The sequence below is a fragment of the Vipera berus genome (assembly GCF_964194415.1).
Source record: "Vipera berus genome assembly, contig: HAP1_SCAFFOLD_245, whole genome shotgun sequence".
Classification (NCBI taxonomy): domain Eukaryota; kingdom Metazoa; phylum Chordata; class Lepidosauria; order Squamata; family Viperidae; genus Vipera; species Vipera berus.
The window spans coordinates 16,823-37,500 of NW_027673498.1; the positions used below are offsets into that span (position 1 = coordinate 16,823).

The 20,678-nt window shown below is 50.7% G+C and overlaps 1 protein-coding gene across 1 annotated transcript; it reads left to right on the top strand.

The window, feature by feature from the left end:
• The first annotated feature begins 9,249 nt into the window (after window positions 1-9,249).
• On the top strand, window positions 9,250-15,683 carry LOC308679348 (lysophosphatidic acid receptor 6-like). The gene is made up of 2 exons (XM_081346957.1): window positions 9,250-9,311; window positions 14,410-15,683. The coding sequence occupies exons 1-2, from the start codon at window positions 9,297-9,299 to the stop codon at window positions 15,466-15,468; spliced, it is 1,074 nt and encodes a 357-aa protein (XP_081203083.1). The 5' UTR covers window positions 9,250-9,296; the 3' UTR covers window positions 15,469-15,683.
• Window positions 15,684-20,678: the final 4,995 nt, after the last annotated feature.

The window sequence follows — 20,678 nt, forward strand, 5'->3', positions numbered from 1 at the left end:
TTTTGCTGCGGTACGGGAGCCGGTGGATATACGGGCTCGGATCCGGGAGGCGCAGCAGCAGGAGGCGTGGGTGGCTCAGCGGAAGGAAGAGGTGGGGCCAGATTCGCCTTGGTCGGTCACGGATGGACTCCTGTATTATCGTGACCGGCTCTATGTTCCAGGAGGGCCACTCAGGGGACTCGTCCTCAGCCAATGTCATGATAACCCGGCTGCGGGGCATTTTGGCCTGTTCAAGACTCTGAACCTGGTCTCCCGTACTTTCTGGTGGCCCCGAGTCCGACACGATGTCCAGTCTTATGTCACCTCCTGCGTCCCATGCAGGCAGGCCAAGTCAGCGACAGGGGCCCCGCCTGGTTTACTGCAGCCTTTGCCAACGCCCAAGAGACCCTGGGGGGCTGTGTCCATGGACTTTCTGACGGATCTACCCCCATCCTCCGGCTTCACGACAGTGTTTGTGGTGGTGGACATGTTGACCAAGATGGCGCACTTCATCCCCTGTCGCGGCTTACCGTCAGCTCGCGCCACTAGTCGCATGTTCATCCAACAGGTGTTCCGGCTGCACGGCCTTCCCGACAGGGTCGTCTCCGATAGGGGGGCCCAGTTTACAGCCCGCTTCTGGCAGGAGTTGATGCGGGCGTTGGACATTAAGGTTTGCCTCTCGTCCGCGCATCATCCTCAGACCGACGGGGGTACCGAGAAGGTCATCGGCATCTTAGAGCAGTATCTGCGCTGCTATGTTAACCTGCAGCAGGACAACTGGGTGGACTATTTGGCCATAGCCGAGTTTGCCTTTAATAACTCGCAACACACCTCCACGCAGATGACACCGTTCTTGGCCAACGTGGGTTATCACCCCAGGTTCTTCCCTCTTTCTCCCGTGGACTCACCGGAGCCGGCAGCGAACGAATTCATGGCGGAGTTACAGGCGATCCATCGGTTGGTGCGACGGCAGCTGGAGAAGGCCAAGGCCGACTACAAGAGGTTCGCCGATCGGTCGAGAAGGGATACGCCTCCACTATCGGTGGGGGATCGGGTCTGGCTGTCCACCAGGAACCTACCATCCACTCGGCCGGCGAGGAAGCTGGACCACCGTTACCTTGGACCGTTCCCAGTCGAGGCCGTCATCAACCCGGTCGCCTATCGTTTAACTCTGCCACGTTCCCTGCGCGTGCACCCCGTCTTCCATCGGTCCTTGTTGGTCCCCGAACAACCGGCCTGTCCACTTCGCCAAGCGGAACCTCCCCCATCAGGAACTCGTGATGGAGGCAGCACCCCCGAGTACGAGGTCGCCAGCATCAGGGATTCCCGCTGGCTGAAAGGTCGCTTCCAGTACCTGATCGAGTGGAAAGGGTACGGGCCGGAGGACTTCACATGGGAAGACGCGACCGCCGTTCATGCCCCTGCGTTGGTGACTGCTTTTCACGAACAGTTCCCATCCCGACCGCATCCGGATCGGCAGACCCGAGGGAAGGGCCCTGCGGTGCGGGATAGTGTTGTGACTCAGGGCCAGCCGGTGGGTCCGACAGCCGGGTCCGATGTATCGGAGGACTCAGATGTGGGGGAGGAGGGAAACGAACCGGCTGATGATGATTTGGAGGCTTTGCAGAGTCCTCAGCCGGGGACCTCTTCTCAGCTGTGTGAGCCCGAGAGTGCGGAGGATGATGACCCACAGCTGGCCCTGTTCAAGGACGCCCGACGTAGGAGGCAGACGAGCAGGGACAAACAAAGAAAGACTATGGGACTCCTCGGGAGGAGGCACAGGGAGACCACGCCCTGAGCTCTCTATAAAAGAAGTGTTTGGGGAGGGGCTAGTTGCTGAAAGCAACTTTTTCGTTTGAGAAGACAAGCTCTTGTGTTTTGTTATCTGCGTAAATAAACCTTGGCAGAAGCCTTTTAGCCTTGGACGCTTTCCAGACTCGTCTCTTAATTAGGGGTTGGGAGAAGAGGGCTGGTTCAGAACAGGGTTAAGCAGTTCTGCTTCCTCCCTGCTGCTTGCCACCTTCTTGCCATTTTCTCCCATTAATAAACCAATCATTTCCTTGACTTTTTTCTTGTTTTCTATGTGTTGAAAGAAGCTTTTAAAATTATTTTAGACATTTGTTGCAAGTCTTAGATCATTCTGAGTGTTGTGACTCAGGGCCAGCCTGTGGGTCCGACAGCCGGCTCCGATGTATCGGATGACTCAGATGAGGGGGAGGAGGGAAACGAACCGGCTGATGATGGTTTGGAGGCTTTGCAGAGCCCTCAGCCGGGGACCTCTTCTCAGCTGCGTGAGCCCGAGAGTGCGGAGGAAGATGACCCACAGCTGGCCCTGTTCAAGGACGCCCGACGCAGGAGGCAGTCGAGCAGGAACAAACAAAGAAAGGCTGCGGGACTCCTCGGGAGGAGGCACAGGGAGACCACGCCCTGAGCTCTCTATAAAAGGAGTGTTTGGGGAGGGGCTGGTTGCTGAAAGCAACTTTTCCGCTTGAGAAGACAAGCTCTAGTGTTTTTGTTAACTGCGTAATAAATCTTGGCAGATGCCTTTTAGCCTTGGACGCTCTCCAGTCTCTTCTTTCTGAATAGGGGTTTGCCTTATTACAAGGCCAGAAGAGGGCTGGTTCAGAACACTGAGCCTTAGTTTTCCTAACTTAATTTTTGCAGGTGAGGGCTAGGTTCTGCCTTAGATAGGTGCCCTTCCTTCTACTTTTTAGACTTGTCCTTTTTGTCCCAGTGGGCCACTTCCTAAGGATGAACCAGCCAGCTGCTGCAGCTGCCAAAAAAACCAAATACGCCTTAGGCTGCATCAAAAGAGGGACAGCATCAAGATCAAAGTTAGAACCACTTTAGCTGTGGTGGTGAAGTTGTTACAATGCAGTATTGCAGGCTAACTCTGCCCACTGCCAGGAATTCGATCCTGACTGGCTCAAAGTTGACTCAGCCTTTCGTCCGTCCGAGGGCAGTAAAATGAGGACCCAGATTGTTGGGGACAAATATGCTCACTCTAAGCTGCTTTGAGAGGGCTGCAAAGCACTGTGAAGCGGTATATAATAATAATGATAATATAAAGTTGGAAGGGACCTTGGAGGTCATCTAGTCCAACCCCCTGCTCAGGCAGGAAACCCTATACCATTTCAGGCAAATGGCTGTCCAGTCTCTTCTTAAAAACCTCCAGTGTTGGAGCATTCACCACCTATGGAGGCAGGTTGTTCCACTGGTTAATTGTTCTAACTGTCAGGAAGTTCCTCCTTAGTTCTAGGTTGCTTCTCTCCTTGACTAGTTTCCATCCGTTGCTTCTTGTCCTGCTTTCAGGTGCTTTGGAGAATAGCTTGCCTCCCTCTTCTTTGTGGTAGCCCCTGAGATATTGGAACACTGCTATCATGTCACCCCTCACCCTTCTCTTCATTAAACTACACATACCCAATTCCAGCAACCGTTCCCTGTATGTTTTAGCCTCCAGCCCCCTAATCATCTTGGTTGCTCTTCTCTGTACCCTTTCTAGAGTCTCGACATCTTTTTTACATCGTGGTGACCAAAACGATGCAGTATTCCAGGTGTGGCCTTACCAAAGCATTGTAAAGTGGTATTAGTACTTCACTTGATCTTGATTCTATCCCTCTGTTAATGCAGCCTAGCACTGTGTTGGCTTTTTTGGCAGCTGCAGCACACGGCTGGCTCATATTGAAGTGATTGTCTACTAAGACTCCGAGTTCCCTCTCACAGTTACTACTATTGAGCAAGGTACCACCTATACTATACCTATGCATTTGATTTTTCCTGCCTAAATGTAGAACCTTACTTTTTTCACCATTGAATTTCATTTTGTTAGATAGTGCCCAGTGTTCGAGTCTGTCCAGATCCTTCTGTATCTTAAGCCTATCTTCTGGAGTATTGGCTATTCCTGCCAGCTTGGTGTCGTCTGCAAATTTGATGAGTTCCCCATCTATCCCCTCATCCAAATCATTAATGAAGATATTGAAGAGCACTGGGCCCAGAACAGAGCCCTGGGGCACCCCACTACACACTTCCTTCCATGTAGATGAGGTTCCATTGAGGACCACACGCTGAGTACGGCCTGTCAGCCAGCTACGAATCCATCTGGTGGTAATGCTATCTAACCCACATTTTTCTATCTTATCAAGTAGTAGGTTGTGATCTACTTTATCAAATGCCTTACTGAAGTCCAAGTAAATTATATCTACAGCATTCCTCTGGTCCACTAATTTTGTCACTTGGTCAAAGAATGTAATAAGATTTGTCTGGCATGATCTGTTTTTGACAAACCCATGTTGACTTTTAGTGATGACTTTGTTTGCATCAAGGTGTTCGCTGATTTGTTGTTTGATTGTTTAAGTGCTATTGCTAGTTATACTGCACTGGTGAGACCAAACTCCAGTTTTGGTCACCGTGATACAAAAAAGATGCTGAAATCCCTAGAAAGAGTGCAAAGGTGATCAGGGCTCTGGAGGCTAAACCATATGATGAACAGTTGAGGGGAGTAGGCATGTTTAGTCTAAAAGAAAAGGACCAGGGGTGACTGTTGGAATAACCATGATCTCTGTTCCTATACATGAAGCTGGCTAGTACTTTTCTACTGTGGAAAGTCTTCAGTGAATCATGAATAAGGAAGTAAACAAAGAAACCTAGGAGAGATGTCATTGGCTACAGCCATATAAGGGCATAATTACAGAATCTTTCACACCATTGGCTATTCCATATAAGGCAAATTCTGACGCCTCCTGCAGGTGATTGATCATTACTGTATTTGAATCTACTATTAACACCAATGTCTCCTTTCAGGATAGGTTTAGAAGAACACGTGTGTACTCAAATCATGCAGGATTGGCACGATGTAACTGTTTAATCATGATTGGTTGATTTGAACAATAAATAAACAAGATCCACCGCTCCTCGTGGTTCGGTGTTCATCCCAGGAGCAGCGGAGCCCTTACCCCGAGAGATCTCTGTGTCCTTCTTTCATGGGCGCCAACCCTGGGCAGGAGCAGCCCCTGCCCAGTTTCACCAGCAGCTAATTATTCTCAACCTGGCTGCTCACAAGCAGCAGGTTCCCAGCAGGTGACATGATAGCAGTCTTCCAGTAGTTGAGGGACTGCCACAGAGAAGAGGGGGGAATCAACTGTGGGGAGAATCCATAGAGGGAAATGTTTTGGGGAATATTAAAAAGGCAGCATATATTTCCCCAAAGGAATAATGGAGAAGATCTTTGTGCTGCCACCACGTGGCCGTTTTGGGGAAATTACAATGTAGGTAGCCAGAACCTCTCCTACCCTATGATGTATTTCCTCTTCCCTCCCCTTTTCTGGGATGGACTTCCTCCTTCTTGGTCCCTAGAGATTCTCATCCTCCATAACCAACAGACATGTGACAACAGCAGACATGTGCTCCAGATTCATGTGCAAGCGCTGTGAGTTATTACCATCTTCTGACTATTCTGGATCAAAGCCGTTGTACTGTGATTAATCTCTTGTTATCACTGTTAACAGCCCTTTTCCAGATAGCTGAACTCATGAAATACCTTGATCATCCAGAAATACCTTTATTTGCATGTAGCGTAGATTACAGCATGATAAGGTGAGTTAGGAGATATTGTACAGTATTCCAAGGTCAGAAGTTGGTAATAACTCACAGCGCCTGCACATGAATCTGGAGCACATGTCTGCTGTCACATGTCTGCTGGTTATGGAGGATGAGAGTCTCTAGGGACCAAGAAGGAGGAAGTCCATCCCAGAAAAGGGGAGGGGAGAGGAAATACATCATAGGGTAGGAGAGATTCTGGCTGCCTACATTGTAATTTCCCCAAAACGGCCACGTGGTGGCAGCACAATCTTTAAAAAGACAGAAACCAGCCCCCCCCCACTCCCCCAAGTAGAAACTGGGCAGAGGCCAGCTTTTAGAAATGCAAACTGGAGCCAGGAAGTTAGAAACTGAAGAGATTAGAAAGACAAAGACCCCACCCAAACTCTACAGACAGGAAACATAATAGGATTAACCCACCAATACCAAAAGGGCACACTCAGACTCAAGGTAAATGACACAGGAAATACAAAGCCTTCAATAGGAACAGGAAACAACCCCAAAAGCCCCAGAAGGTATAGAAACTCACCACTTCCAGCAACATGTTATCAGCTGCTCCAGAGCCTCCTGTCTTGTGGTTCTGCTCTTCAATAAATTCATTCTTGGTTTTTAGAGCCAGATAGGAAGCAAGGTGTTCCCTAGAGCAGGAGCAGCAGTGGAGAAGGCTCTCTTTCCAGATTTTACCAGCCAAAATTCTTTAAACAACAGGGTCCACTACTTAACTCCTTGTTTGACCAGATGAGGTAGGTCTGTGAGATAGAGATAAGACCCCAGGTCACTTGGTCCCATGAAATTAAGGTCTTTAAAGGTAATAACCAACACCTTGAATGGGAACCTGGAAGCGTACTGACCCCAAGGCTCCTTGCATAGCAGAGGAATTCTATATACATTTTGCCATTCTGGGGGTGCCCAAAGCTGCTCCTGCTGCTGCCTCTGACACCAGCTGCAAGTTCTGGATTCTCTTCAAGGGCAGCCACATTGCAGCAATCTATACAGGAGGTGATCAGGGCAGGAGTGAGGACAGAAAGAAGAGCCTCTCAGTCCAGGCATAACTGACACACAGCATGAAGCTGAGCAAAGGCCATCCAAGCCATAACTGACACCTGCTCCCCAAGAGGGAGTTGTGAGTCCAGGAAGTCCCCCAGGTCGCACACCTGATCCGTCTGGGGCAGTGCAATCCCGTTCAGAACCAGGGACGGCGAGCCTCTAGAAACAGAAGAAGGCCCCACCCACAGCCCTTCCATCTTAGTGGGAGGCCTGACCCACCACATCCAGCCCCCAGAGCCTCCAAACGCATCCCTTTGTTCGCCAGGGACAGGGGTGCACAGTGGGGCACCCTCTGCATCCTGAGGCTGAGGTATGGCCTTGCCCAGATGGGTCATGGAGATGTTCAAAAGGAGCGGAGAGAGCAGTGAGTCCCCTGCAGCCCACAGAAGAGCTTGGGCCGTGGGCAGCACCTCCCGCTCCCCATCAACTGAGACCAGCCTCAGGGGGAGGAGGCGGACCAGCACAAAACTGGCACCTGCCCCCAGCTCCCAAAGCGCCCCCCCCAAAAAAACCCAACATGGTCGATGGTATTGAAGGCGGCTGCCAAGCCACAAAGAAGGGCCAGGATAGAGATAAAAGGTAAAGGTAAAGGTTCCCCCGCACATGCGTGCTAGTCGTTTCCGACTCTAGGGGCCGTTTCAAAGCCGAAGAGCCAGCGCTTGTCCGAGGACGTCTCCGTGGTCATGTGACCGGCATGACTAGACGCCAAAGGCACACGGAACGCTGTTACCTTCCCACCGTAGTGGTCCCTATTTTTCTACTTGCATTTTTACATGCTTTCGAACTGCTAGGTTGGCAGAAGCTGGGACGAGTAACAGGTGCTCACTCTGTTACGCGGCACTCGGGATTCGACCCGCCAAACTGCCGACCATCTGGTCGACAAGCTCAGCGTCCTAACCCACTAAGCCACCACGTCCCTTATAAGGATAGAGATACTGCCTTCTTATTCGCACCAGAGATCATCCAGAGGTTTGACCAGTATTGCTACTCTCCCGCTTCTGGGTCTGAAACCTGTCTGGAAGGGATGCAGATCATCTCATCCCATGGAGCTGCAGATCATCTCATTCCCTAGAAAGGGGAGGCAAGAGGCTGAGTGACAACTATCCAGAATGGCCGGGTGGGTACAGGCAAGGCTTCTTGAGAAGGGCGTGTAGCTGCGCCTCTTTAAAGGGTGCTGGGAATACACGATCCTTCGGACTTACCCAGGGTCCCCTCCTGAGTCGCCCTGACCAGCCAGGAGGATTGGCTGCACTTAAAATGCCTGAGAGTCTGGTCCACTTCTGGTCTGTCAGGACTGAACCATTTTCAGATAAAACAGGGCAAGCCTGTCCCCTCCAGGGGATCTGCACTCTGCTTGGTCTCTAACTCAGAACGGATCCGAGCAATTTTGCCTGGGTAAAATTGACCCTTTTGTCAGCTCCTTCCATCTTCCGGGGAGGGTTTCTTTGGGGTCGGGGGGCTTGATGGCATCTGCCTTGGCAAGAAGACCCTTGCCGCATCTTTACTGAGCTGCACATCCTCTTTGTCTTCCTCCCTGCCCTGCTCCCGAAATCACCATTTCCACAGAGACAGAACAGCATTTGAGTCCTCCTGGTTTCTCCTGGCCACTTACTCAAATTTTGCCATATAAAATCAGCCATAGGCCCATCGCCTCCATGCACGTTTTCTTGCTAGGAATTTGTCTTCCTAAAGTTTGCCTCTCTCGCCAACCTTTGCTCATTTTCTACCTTGGCCTTCCTGGCCCCGTGCAGACACTCCTGGGCAGAGGCCCTGCAGATGGCTTTTTTGTAGGGCCTCCCTCCCACTTTCATTAAGCATCTCTCCTTCATCCCAGTTTCCTTCTGGGAAGCTGCTTTACCTTCTTTAGACGATTTTCTTCTGATGTGATGCCATCCTTAACTCCCTGTTCCAAAAGTCTCAACTGGCTACGAAACCTTTGCTCTCTTAAGTTTTTTTTTCTCAGAATATCATTTACTGTTTCGCTTAGTTTATTAAAATTTGCCTTCCTAAAATCCATAGTTTGAGTATGACCATTTTCTACCCAGTTTTGTTTGGGGGAAAAAATCAGGAGTTCTAAGTTGCATACATGAGAAGGGAAGTCAAAGGAACACAAAGAAGTCTGTCTGTGTGTGTGCGTGCTTGTGTGCGAGTAGATGGGGAGGAAAAAGGCCAGTGGTGCCGATATTGCTGATGTGTCTTATTTCCTTCCTTCCTTCTTTCCTCCCTGCTGCTTGTTCGGGACTTCCCTCTTTTAGCCCAAGGAGAGAAGTTCTGAGTGGGCAGGGAGCTCTTGCGCAATTCTGGGCATTTCTGGCTTGCGGAACTGAACGGGGTGGGGGGTGTATGGGGGAGAGTGAATGAGAAGGGGGTCCTGCTACTGAGTTGGTCTCTGTCCCCCAACCCCGCCTCAGACTCGGGCATTTGGGCGGGAGAATCTGAAGGGCCCGGAGGACCAAGCTCTCCCTTTGCCCTCCCCCTGACAGCAGCCAGAACAGGGAAGGGCTGACCGGGGAGCTGTTTGGGGTTTCCCCCTCCTGGAGCTGGAAGGGGGCAGGTCCAAAACGAGTTCCCAGAATGTGTGTGAAGGGGGGGGACCTGGGGGAGAGGTTACAGCTAGGCCAGGGGAGCAGCCGGCAGTCCTGGCACAGCCACCCACCAGAGAAGCAGTAGCCTCCATGGAGCTCCCACAGGTATGGGCAGGTGGGAAGGAGGGTGCCAACGATGGGGGTCACCTGCTTGGACCCCACATTTTTTTTTGGAGAAGAAGAGAGGGTGGAATGGGCGTTTCAGGCCTGGCTTGATCTCTGCCAGCCACTTTTGGTGCCGACCTGCCCCCGTTCCACCCTCCTCTTCTTCGGATGGGAAAAGTCCTCAGCACTCTGGACAGCTGGGAAGAAAAACTGTACCCCTGCCTGCCCCCTTTGTCCTCTTGCAACAGCCCTCCCCCCTCCATCACCCCTCAGCTTTGTGCTGCTGTCAAGCTCTATAGCAGCCCCCCCCTACCCCAGTGTGGTTTAGCCTTTAACGGGGAAAGGGGGACTCGTAGCTTCAGCTTATGGGGGGCGGGGGCAAGGAAGAGCTGCTGTCTGATCCACCCCAGGCCCTGGCCCTTTCCCATTCACCGGGCTCTGGGTCTCCCTGCTACTTCACTTGAAGAGGTCGTGCCTGCTGCCCTGTTGCAGCTGCCTGACAAGCTTAAGGATTCCTGCTTTTCTGTACCTGGGGCGGGGGGACCCTCAGCAGCCATAATTTCCTCAGGGAGGTTGCAAGTTTAGGAGACGCTTCAAAAGTTGAACATTGCTTATCATTTTCCTGGCGACGGCTGGCCCTTGTGTCAGGTGAAGCCCAAACTGTTCATGTTTTTCCCCCAAACACCTGGGCTTCATCAAAGCCTTGCAAACTCTTGGCATCGCTGCTGAGTCCACAGATTTCATTCACCAGGCTGAATGACAGTGTCGTATCTGCAGAAGCACAATCTTGTGCCTTCCTTATAAAAGACCCACCCTGAGTTCAAAGTCTACCCCCGTTGCCTCCTTCCTGCTCAGATTCATCCAGGCTGCTCTTCTTACAAAGCCTGTCTGTTGCCAAACAACTGCATTTTGTGGGTAATGTGAAGAGAAGGATGGTTCTTAATTTCCCCCCCCCCCAGACTTCCTTTGGCAAGGGCTGCATAGGCACCGAGGGTAACGTGGCTTGGACGGGAGGAAGAGCGGCTGGCAGGGCAAAGGCCGGCCTTTCTTCCGGCTAGTTGGATCTGGACCAGTTGAGACATGCCCTTTGCAAGCATCTTCTTTCTAGCCTGAGTAAAACAAAGTGAGGCGTTGATCAGAGGGAAAATAGTGGCAACAATTATTGATTAATGATTAATACAACATGTGAGGAGGGGTTGGTGGTGGAAGCCATCATTAGACCCTCACCCCACAGGACAGCCTTCGTCCAGTTTTGTCCAAAAACTGATTGCTTGACAACTCCAGAAGATCCTGGATGAAATAGGTTGCCTGGAGCCTTGCCAGCCAAGGTGCCGGCCAGGGTGCCGGCCTGGCTATGGACAGAGACAGCCTTGGTCGTCCATTGTTGATCATCCTTGATGAGAGGAGCAGGATGGGGTCCATCCTCGCTCTCCTTGACCTCTCGGTGGCTTTAGATACCATCGGCCATTTTGTCTGCAGGATTTGGGACTGGCCCATGCAGGGTTGCAATGGTTAGGTTCCTCTCTCAGTGGCTAGTTCCCCTCTCCAGGGGGCGAGAGGCCCAGCTCAAGGCCGCTCCTCTGTGGGGCACCAGGGGGCCCAGGGTACTCTCTGCTGCTTTTTACCATCTATGTGAAGCCACCAGGTGAGATCATGCAACACCGGTGTGTGTGTGTGTGTGTGTGGATATCGTTCATACGCTGCTGATGCTTAGTTGTACCTCTCCACCCACGATGATGCTGTGACTGCCCTTTCATGGGGCCTGGGGGGCGCTGTGGGGTGTGTGTGTGTGGATGGGGGACAGCAGGCTTCAACTGAACCCTGGCAAGGTGGATCGGCTGTGAATACGTGGAGTCTTGGGATCCGGAGATTTCTCACCCTTAATCCTGGATGGGATTGCACTGCCCCAGACAGACCCAATGCAAAATTTACTTAGAAACACAGGAAACTGACTGCAGGAAAATCCCAAACATGTTTAAACTCAGTTGCGGTTGGAAGTTGGTTCCAAGCTTCCACTACTCTTTCTCTCAGTCTATGGAGCCAAAGGTTTTTCTTTCCTAGGGACTGAGCGGAGGCAGCCCTGACAGGTACTAAGACTTCACATGATCTTCCTTCTGTCCCTCTGCTAAGGCAATCTAGGTCTACACCAGTAAAGAATCAGCTCTTCTGAAGTTTAAGACACTGGTTGGGTTGTTTTCTGTTGCTAGTGTCTGCATTATATTAAGTTCCAGTATGACGTCCTCACTTTCGCCCAAGTTCAACTCCCTCTCATCACTTCTTCTCGATTAGTAAGGATTAGGTCCAGTATGGCTTTACTTCTAGATGATAAAGTTGTCAGCTAGGTTGGTTAGGAATATGTTTGCTCTCCCACTCGCTGCAGTTTGTCTCCCAGTTGATATCTGGATAGTTGAAGTCTCCCATTACTATTGTGGTATGTTTCCTACATACGTTTGTTGACTGGTTGGCAAAAAGTTCATCTATTTCTTCTGATTGGGTGAGTGACCTGTAATATACACCTATGGCAATGTCACTTTTTTTCCCTTTATATATTATATTCTGGAGGGATTTTATCTTTGATCACATGCATTTCTGTAGATATATAGTGTTCTCTTATAGTGCAACTCCCCCTCCTCTTTTTGTAATTCTGTTTCTTTTGAACAATTTGTATCCATCCATCAGTCCATTCCAATCACGGGTTTCGTCCACCAGGTTTCTGTTATACCAACTACGTCATACCTGTCCTCATGAACTATTGCTTCTAGTTCACCGTTTGTTCCCCAAGCTTTGAGCGTTTGTATATAAGCATTTAAGACTTTTATGCCTGCCCATGGGTGTGTTTCCTGCATCTCCTGGTTGTTGTTTGCGTTTTTCCTTTTTTGTCATCACTCCCTACCTCATTGTTTGATTTGTTTCCTTGGGATTTATGACTGATTTTGTGTTCTAGAGATTCTAAACATTGGTCAACCTTCCCCCTCAGTTTTAATTTAAAGCCCTCCTGATGAGTTGGGCCTGTCTTTTTCCAAGTACATTTCCCCCTGTTTTCATGAGGTTTAGTCCATCCCTTGCCAAGAGTTCTTTGCATAGGAAATGCAGTCCATGGTCCAGGAAACCAAAGTTTTCTTAGTGACTGTTATGTACTGGGCTCTTGTGAAACACCACGTGGGTTGCTGGAGCAGCTAATGGCTCTCCAGCAACCCAGACTTTAAGTCTCCAGTGCTGCAATTGGCTATCTCTAGGCGGCAATGGTTAATTCAAACCTATTGGCTGCCGCCTAGGGGCTACACTATATGTTGCGACTAGTTGCAAACATTTCCCCGGTACAGTTCCAGCACGAAATAAACAATGAGTTATCCTGTACTCAGCTTGGCATCTTCATCCCTGCACCAAAGAACCCCCTATTTAACAGTGACACCAACCCTTTAGCCAGTGGTTTATTTCTACAATTCTTTTTCCCCTCAATGGGAGTTGGCCTTTCGTTGGGAGTACTGATGAGAACTCTACTTGTGCTCCTAGCTCCTTAACTCAATGCCTAGTTCAGACATGTCAAACTTGTGACATCACATGACATTGTGCGACATATCAGGACTGTTTTGCCCTTGCCAGCAATGGGGTGGGGGCAGCTTCCACATGGCACGTCCAGCCCGTGGGTCGGCAGTTTGACACCCCTGGAGTAGTTGTTTTGTAATCTCTCTCTATTGTACTCAGGTTCATAGTTGTGTCATTCGTCTCAATGTGGAGGAGGAGGAAAGGGTAGTAATCTGTGGGCCTAATTGTTTTGGTTAGGTTCTCAGCCACATCTTCGATATTTTTTTCCGCCAGGGAGACAACATACCTACCTGGATTGCATGTCCAGTCTGCAGATGGCCAATTCTGTTCCTTTGAGGATAGAATCTCCTATTACCAACACTCGCCTTCCTTTTTGGGGGGCTGCAGTCTGGTGCTTTTCTGTGTTTGTTGATGTGACTCTTTTAGGGATGTTTGCTGTTGTTTCTTTGCTAGATGTCTGCATGTTTTCTTTGAGGGGGAGGTTGTGGGTCTGCGAGTTTCCATCTAGGGGGAGAAATTGATTGCTCGGTTTTAAAGGGGCTGTTTCTGGTTGGGTTAGATGGTACAGTAGAGGTTTGTCAGATGTCTGCTGCTTCTTTCTTTCATTATTGTGTTTCCTTCTATGTGTGACATACCTCCATTTGTCTTCCTCCAAAGGTTTAAAACTAGGTCAAATCCTGTGGGAGTTATTTGTTCATTATTTGATTAGGTTTGGATATAGCTTTCTTTCATAGGTTGGAGTTTGGCTAGAGTTGCCTCTAAGTGCCTTACTTTCTCCTCTAGTAGTTCACATAGTTTACATCTAATGCATGTATAATTTGGTTTTTCTTTGGGCATAAGCACATATACGGAACACGTATTGCGTATCGCAATAGTATCAGTCGCCTGTTCCATGAGTTTGTTATTTGAAAATCCGTCTTTTTGGTTGGTGGGCGTGCTCTGCTGTTAGCCTTCCTTCTCTGCTCTAGGTAATTGTGCCTATTTTACTCCCTATCCCTTTTTCTGCCTCTTTGTGCTCGTTTTTCTGCCTTGTTATTTATTTAACCTTCTTACTATTGTGTTAGTTTTATTTGTCCTTTTCTTCCCTCTATTTTTTTTAAAGTTTTTGAGCTCCAATTCCTTTTTATTTCTATTTTTCTTTACTGAGGTCTTCCCTCCTTTTCTATTGGGACCTCAAACTTCGTTGTGGCCTTCACTTCCCTTTTTCGCTTCTCCGGCCTCTTGTTGTTTCCTCTGCCAGCTCTCTCTCTCCTCCGCCTTTCAGTGCTCGTCTCTGCTCTGGTGAGGCCTCCCTTCAGCTTTCCGGTTGACTCAGCTCCGCTGTCTGGTCTGCTCCTCTCAGCTGGCCCCTCAGCTCCAGAGATCAGGGAGCTCTCCAGGTTGAAGCCTCTCTGCTGCTGCTGCTGCTGTGGCTACATTTCTCCCCTCCTCAGATTTTGCCGCCCCCAAATCCTCAGAGCCAACGGATTGCAGGTACTGGAGTCCAGTCTTGGAAAGTGTCCCGAGTTGGAGGAAATACAATGTACCCTCAATGCTTTTCTTTCTGTTCCAGTTGCTGCCATGGAACCACTCGGGGCTGCCTTCCAATAACACGTCTCCCTGCTCGGAGAGGGCAGACTTCCAGTACGTCCTCTTCCCTGTAGTTTATACTTTGGTCTTCCTGCTCGGCCTGGGGGGGAATCTCTTTGTATTGGGCTACTTCATCCGGACCAAGTCAGCCACTGCCCCGGCTAATGTCTTCCTGGTGAACTTGGCCACCCTCGACCTGCTCTTTGTGCTCACCTTGCCCATCCGCATTGCTTACCACGCCCGCCATAATGACTGGACCTTTGGCGAAGCCCTCTGCAAAATCACCGGCTGCCTCTTCTTTGCCAACCTCTATGGCAGCTCCCTCTTCCTGGCCTGCATCTGCCTCGAGCGCTACGTGGCGGTGGTCCATCCGCTGAAGCACCTCCAGTTCCGGCAGTTGCGCTACCGCCTGGGGGCTGCTTTGGGGGTGTGGCTGATCCTCATTGCGGCCATCCTGTTCCTGGCCCTCCGTGGGCCCCTGACCAGCCCCTTTGCCGATGGCCGCACCGCATGCTTGGAAAACTTCTCCTCCAGTTCCTGGAAGGGGCGGATCTCGGGCGTCAGCATCTTTGCTGCCGTGGTTGGCTTCCTGCTGCCTCTTCTTCTGATCGGCATCTGCTACCCTCTGATCGCCTGGCGCCTCCTGACTTCCCCCGGCTTGCAGGCAAGTTCCAGAGCAGCCAAACGCAAAGCCCTGCGGACGGTGCTGGTGGTCCTTGGCGTTTTCCTGGTCTGCTTTGCACCGTATCACATCGTACAGCTGGTTCACACGTTGGGCCGTGTGGGGGTCCTGGGCGACTGCACCCTCGTCCGCACCACCTATGTGGCTCGTCGCATCACTATGGCACTGACCAGCCTCAATGCCTGCCTGGACCCACTGGTTTACTACTTTGCTGCTGAGCGATTTGCCCGGCAATCCAGCTGGTGGAAGTGCAGCTGTTGTCAGCCAGAGTGTCCCCAGCGGCCTCTGGGGCTGCCCAGGTTGATTGCCAGCAAGGCCTCATCTTCTGGAGAAACCACACGGACTGGCACTGAGCAGTGAGCAGAGAAATTCTGTCCCTCAACTCTACGGCCTGCCCTGTTCCCACTGCAGGAGAGGAATGGAGATGCTTATCATCGCTACATAAGTGTGAACTTGGTGCTTCTACCAGGAATGGACTGGAAATGAGCGAGCTAAGGAGGCTTGAGGCAGCGGTGCTTATCCGCCTTTCCCTGCTTCCTGGCGGGGGCCTCCGAACCTGAGCTGCCCAAGGCCACGATGGGCCACCGCTTCTCCTTTGCCTCCCTCCTACGTGAGGCTCTTCTTGTGGGGTTGCTCTGCTGAGTCTGCTGGGAATGTCTAGGGAAAGGGTACATACTGTCCAAATTATTTCTCTTATTCAAAACCGTTTTAAGTGGAGGAGGGCAGAATAGAAATATGAGGCTTTTAATTTTGGAACCATTTGGTGGCCTCACCTGGCAGCCCCACCCAGCTCGTTTGATGGGAGGAAAAAGAAGGTCCTTGGATGAAGCAGAGTGACTGAAGCCCAAGCCCTGCTCTTACTCTTTTTTGGCTGCCTTCCAAAATAAATAAGTATTCTACATATGTATTTTTGTGAGAAAATGTTTGTAAAGGCAAAAAAACAGAAGGAATATTATGATCTGCAGTTTGCTAATTAACAGAAAAACATTACATATAATGTAGTTACAATTTACGTGGTGACAATAAAATTTTTTCAAACAAACGTAGCATGCTGAGATATGGGCAAAAGTGCTGAAAAAAGTGGTTAGGTTTAAGGGTGAGGGTTAGGGTGAAGGCTAGAGTTACGGTTACCGTATATACTTGAGTATAAGCCGAATTTTTCAGCCCACTTTTTGGGCTGAAAAATTCCACTTCGGCTTATACTCCAGTCAACAAAAAAACTTACTGAGGACTTGTGCGCGGCCGAGGCTTTGGAGCTTCCGGGATCGCGCTCACCTCTCCCAAGCCACCGCCGTCCGGAGACCTGCCGAAGTTTGGGGAGGTTTGGGGAGGTGCGCGCGCACCTCCCCAAAAGTCCCCAAACGAAGCCGGGTCTCCGTTCCTCTGCGCCCTGCCTGCCTGCTTCTTTCCACAGCGGAAAGAAGCAGGCAGGCAGGGGGCGGAGGAACGGAGACCCGGCGACGTTTGGGGAGGTTTGGGCGCCTCTCCAAATATCCCCAAACGTCGCCGGGTCTCCGTTCCTCTGTGCCCTGCCTGCCTGCTTCTTTCCACAGCGGAAAGAAGCAGGGAGGCAGGGGGCGGAGGAACGGAGACCCGGCGACGTTTGGGGATATTTGGAGAGGCGCCCAAACCTCCCCAAACGTCGCCGGGTCTCCGTTCCTCCGCCCCCTGCCTCCCTGCTTCTTTCTGCTGTGGAAAGAAGCAGGCAGGCAGGGCACAGAGGAACGGAGACCCGGCGACGTTTGGGGATATTTGGAGAGGCGCCCAAACCTCCCCAAACGTCGCCGGGTCTCCGTTCCTCCGCCCCCTGCCTGCCTGCTTCTTTCCGCTGTGGAAAGAAGCAGGCAGGCAGGGCACAGAGGAACGGAGACCCGGCGACGTTTGGGGATATTTGGAGAGGCGCCCAAACCTCCCCAAACGTCGCCGGGTCTCCGTTCCTCCGCCCCCTGCCTCCCTGCTTCTTTCTGCTGTGGAAAGAAGCAGGCAGGCAGGGCACAGAGGAACGGAGACCCGGCGACGTTTGGGGATATTTGGAGAGGCGCCCAAACCTCCCCAAACGTCGCCGGGTCTCCGTTCCTCCGCCCCCTGCCTGCCTGCTTCTTTCCGCTGTGGAAAGAAGCAGGCAGGCAGGGCACAGAGGAACGGAGACCCGGCGACGTTTGGGGATATTTGGAGAGGCGCCCAAACCTCCCCAAACGTCGCCGGGTCTCCGTTCCTCCGCCCCCTGCCTCCCTGCTTCTTTCTGCTGTGGAAAGAAGCAGGCAGGCAGGGCACAGAGGAACGGAGACCCGGCGACGTTTGGGGATATTTGGAGAGGCGCCCAAACCTCCCCAAACGTCGCCGGGTCTCCGTTCCTCCGCCCCCTGCCTCCCTGCTTCTTTCTGCTGTGGAAAGAAGCAGGCAGGCAGGGCACAGAGGAACGGAGACCCGGCGACGTTTGGGGATATTTGGAGAGGCGCCCAAACCTCCCCAAACGTCGCCGGGTCTCCGTTCCTCCGCCCCCTGCCTGCCTGCTTCTTTCCGCTGTGAAACGAAGCAGCCTGAACGAAGCAGGCTGCTTCTTTCCACTGCGGAACGAAGCAGCCTGCCTGCTTCTTTCCGCTGCGGAACGAAGCAGCCGGCGGCGGAGGCTTGCAGAACGGCGGATCGGCTTATACTCAAGTCACCAACTTTTTCCAGTTTTTGGGGGTGAAATTGGGGGTCTCGGCTTATACTCGAGTCGGCTTATACTCAAGTATATACGGTAAGGTTAGTTTGGGTTGGGTTTAAGGGTTAGGGTTAGGGTTAGGGTTATCATTAAGGGTTAGAGTTTCTAACATGGTTTCAGCCTCAAAACATTCAGCCCATTGTTGCAGTTGTTAACTCAGAGAAAATGTAGCTCATGAAGCCTATTTAAGGAAAGCGATTTAGACTTTTGTATTGATTTGAGAACCATGTTCTGATTCTATAACTCTATCCTGCTATGGAGTTTTTGGGTAATGAAGATTTGTGAAGGACAGTTGTGGGATTGGGGGGAGCACCGAGAATGATGGGACGAACCGTGCAAGAATTGAAACGTCTGGCTGAAGAAACCTGGGAATGTGGGTTTCCCAGAGAAAGGGTAGAAAAGATAGGCCAAAAGATTGTCCACGAGGGGACTCCCCCCGCCCCAGTGGAAAGGAAACAGCCCCAACCGACCACTCTCAGGAGGGAGGGTGCCTGGGCACCAGACCCCCCCCCCATGTGCTGGGGGGATCGGTCAAGAACAGCTCGGGAGAGAAACAATGGCCGGAGGAGCTGGCCAGAGGAAGGGAGGGGGGATTCCAGGAGGACACTTGTTTTATGATGAAGATAAAACAGTTATGAGGTCGATCACGAGCTGGTTCGGTCGGAGCATGAGGCCAGACTCTGGGCAGGTCATGAGTTCGAGTCCCACCATGGCCACCAAGCCAGCTGTGCCCACCTCTCGGCCCCAGGAAGGGGCCGGCAACTGATTGTCTTGACTTGTCTGGGCAGACGCCAGGAGGCAACACTGATGGACAGGTAAGGAGGAAAAGGGGACTTGCGTGCGCACACACACACACGCACACGCACACACACACACACACGGGAGGGGAAAAGGGGAGGCAGAAGGGAATGTGCTCCAGGAATGGCTGGAGCTGAGCATAAAACTCCAGCAAACAACAGCCCCGCCTGGGGCGACTGAGGAGCGAAGCCTCCAAAGGGCAGAGCAGCAGCAAATAGAATAGAGCTGGAAGGGACCTTGGAGGTCTTCTAGTCCAGCCCCCCCCCGGCTCAAGCAGGAGAGCCTCTACCATCTCAGACAAGTGACTATCTAGCCTCTTCTTAAAAACCTCCAGTGATGGAGCACCCACAATTTCTGAAGGCAAAAGCTGTTCCACTGGTTCAGGGGTCAGCAACCTGAAACAGTGAAAGAGCCACTCGGAACCGGTTCCCTCACAAAAGGAAAAACTGGGAGCCGCAAAAAATGTGTGCATATGCGCGTACATGCGCGCATGTGCAAAACAAGGTTTGACTGAAGAGTGGAGCCAAGGTGAGATATGCACCTACCCTGCATATTTGAATTGATTGGTTGAAATTTTTTAGTCCCACTTTTTTTTGGGGGGGACTGGACTGGACATGGCAGAGGACTGGGAGCCGCAGGAGATGGCTGAAAGAGCCGCATGCGGCTCCGGAGCCGCGGGTTGCAGACCTGTGCACTGGTTAATTGTCCTCACTATGGCCGGAAAGGTCGTAAAATGGGGCAAAACTCAACAACTGTCTCGCTTAGAAACAGAAATCTGGGGTCAATTGTGGTCATACGGCAAGGATTACCTGTAAAACAGTAGGGCAGTTCTCACACCAGGGAAGGTTGAACTGCCTTGCCCTCAAGGCCATTACAAAGCCTGCCGGTGTTTTCATATGCTAGTTATCATTGTTTTTGATGGCTCCTGTTATCTGCCTCCTGCTGCATCATAATCTTTCCTCCACTTTCTTATCTGGTGATAAAATGTGTTGTTTTCTCCAAATTTGTATTGTTCAGGAATTAACTGCCACTTTTTTATCTTCAGCTGGTTATCTTTCTGAAGACTGGGTATTTTTATGGATGATAATGGCAAAACAAAATGGTATCTAAAGAACTAAAAAGTGAGATTCTGCCAGGAATTCTTCGGAGATTGAAGATGTCTACCACTCACTGAAAATCCTAGATTTAGGAACCAGGCATTGCAAAATGACGGATGAAGAGGAAAAGAAACAAACGGGTCTTCAAAGAAATTGTAGAGTTTTCCCAGAATGGATGAATGGTAAGCAAAGGGATACACATTGTGACTAAACATTTTAATTGTATAGTTCTGTGTAAAAACTGATGCATGATAATGATTGAAGCACATGGGTATCTTAGCTGCAAAATATTCGGTGAAGGTGTGCATCCAGAAACAAGAACTACAAATTGCTGTAGCAGAGATGAGGGTGCTTTAAAGGGGTTGGAAGGGAAAGATGCAAGGCAAATCCATTCCATATAGACAGGAGAAATTTAACTCAGAGGTGTTATTTCCCCCCAATGTGGCAGGACATAAAGTGAGACAGGACATAAAGTGAAAGCAGGACATAAAAGTGAGGCATAAAGAAAACGTGTGTATTAGTTAGAAAGAACAAGGAAATGGAAAATGCCAAACCACAGTTCATCTGTCTCTCACACCTATTTAGTCAAGCATAGAGCTGTGATACATCTAACCAGTGCTTTTTTTGTAAAAGAAAAAGGTGCCAGAACTCACACATGTTATACAACCCGCCTTGCCTACCCTACAAGGTTCCATCCAAAAAAGGTGCCGGAACTCCATTCTGAGCATTCTATGACAAAAAAAACACTGCATCTAACCACATATGTCTCGTTTGTAGCTAAACACAAACATGGTGCCGGACACTTAAGCGCTTCTACAAGGAACCTGTGACCTCAATCAGAAAAGGTTGCAAGATATTTAGCTAAATTCAACATAGCAACAAGGGGGAGTTGGGGGCTGTAATTCAAGTAACCAATCAATGCTCATAAGTTACATTTCCGTGTTCTGCTACTTTTGAAGACTATACAG